Source organism: Neopelma chrysocephalum, unplaced genomic scaffold (assembly GCF_003984885.1).
Source record: "Neopelma chrysocephalum unplaced genomic scaffold, ASM398488v2 Primary Assembly neopelma1_61532, whole genome shotgun sequence".
Lineage (NCBI taxonomy): Eukaryota > Metazoa > Chordata > Aves > Passeriformes > Pipridae > Neopelma > Neopelma chrysocephalum.
The window spans coordinates 1-1124 of NW_020905319.1; the positions used below are offsets into that span (position 1 = coordinate 1).

Below are 1124 nucleotides of genomic sequence, written 5' to 3' on the forward strand. Positions count from 1 at the left end.
TCGTTCGTGGGCGACGTGGCCAAGGACCTGGGGCTGCAGATGCCGGAACTCGGCGACCGCGTAATCCGTATCCTGGACAAAGGTAGGACGCAGTATTTCGCCCTGCATGGAAAGACGGGACATTTAGTGACGGCCGAGAGGATCGACAGAGAGCAGCTGTGCCGGCTGATGGAGCAATGCGTGCTGCGCTGTGAGCTGATAGTGGAGGGGGAAATGAAGGTTTACGGAATCCAAGTGGAAATCACGGACATTAACGACAACGCACCGAGCTTCCGACAGTCAAAGAAAGAACTGAGATTGAGCGAAACGACAGTCCCAGGGTCGCGGTTTCCCCTGGCTGAGGCTCACGATCCGGACTTGGGACAGAATTCCCTGCAGAGCTACGAGCTGAGCGGCGGCAAGCACTTCTCGCTGGCCGTGCAGACGGGCCCCGGCGGAGATCAGCGTCCCGAGCTGGTGCTGGCGAAGGCGCTGGACCGGGAGGAGGCGGCGTTTCACGAGCTGGTGCTGAGGGCAAGAGACGGCGGCGATCCGTCCCGGACGGGCACGGCGCGGATCCGCGTGACGGTGCTGGACGCGAACGACAACGCGCCCGTGTTCAGCCAGGCGGAGTACACGGTGCGTGTGCCGGAGGACGTGCCAGTGGGCTCCATTCTAGTCACCGTGACGGCCACAGACGCCGACGAGGGGCCGAACGGGCAAGTGGAATATAGTTTCCATAAAATTTCAGACCGAGAGTCAGAACTTCTCCATCTGGACTCTGAGACAGGAGAAATAACTGTCAAGAACGACTTGGATTTCGAGGAAATCTCCTCTCATGAATTGGAAGTGCAGGCACATGATGGAGGAGAGCTCTCTGATACGGCTAAAGTTTTTATTACGGTGACAGACATCAACGACAACGCGCCCGAACTGACAGTATCGTCTGCTGTGAGCGAGATCTCGGAGGATGCCCCATCAGGAACGGTGGTGGCACTAGTGCACGTGCACGACCGCGACTCCGGGGCTAACGGTGAGGTGCGCTGCTCCCTCGACGGGGGTGTCCCGTTCCGCCTGGAGAAATCCTTGGAGGACTATTACCGCGTGGTGACGGCGAGAGAGCTGGACCGGGAGCAGGAGTCGGA

At 59.6% G+C, this 1124-nt stretch overlaps 1 protein-coding gene across 1 annotated transcript; it reads left to right on the forward strand.

The window, feature by feature from the left end:
• Positions 1 to 3: 3 nt before the first annotated feature.
• On the forward strand, positions 4 to 1118 carry LOC113979206 (protocadherin gamma-A10-like; the record flags this gene model as incomplete). Its single annotated transcript, XM_027706667.1, has 1 exon — positions 4 to 1118. A coding segment is annotated over one exon (1115 nt), but the record flags the coding sequence as incomplete, so codon positions are not given.
• Between the last annotated feature and the right edge of the window lie 6 nt (positions 1119 to 1124).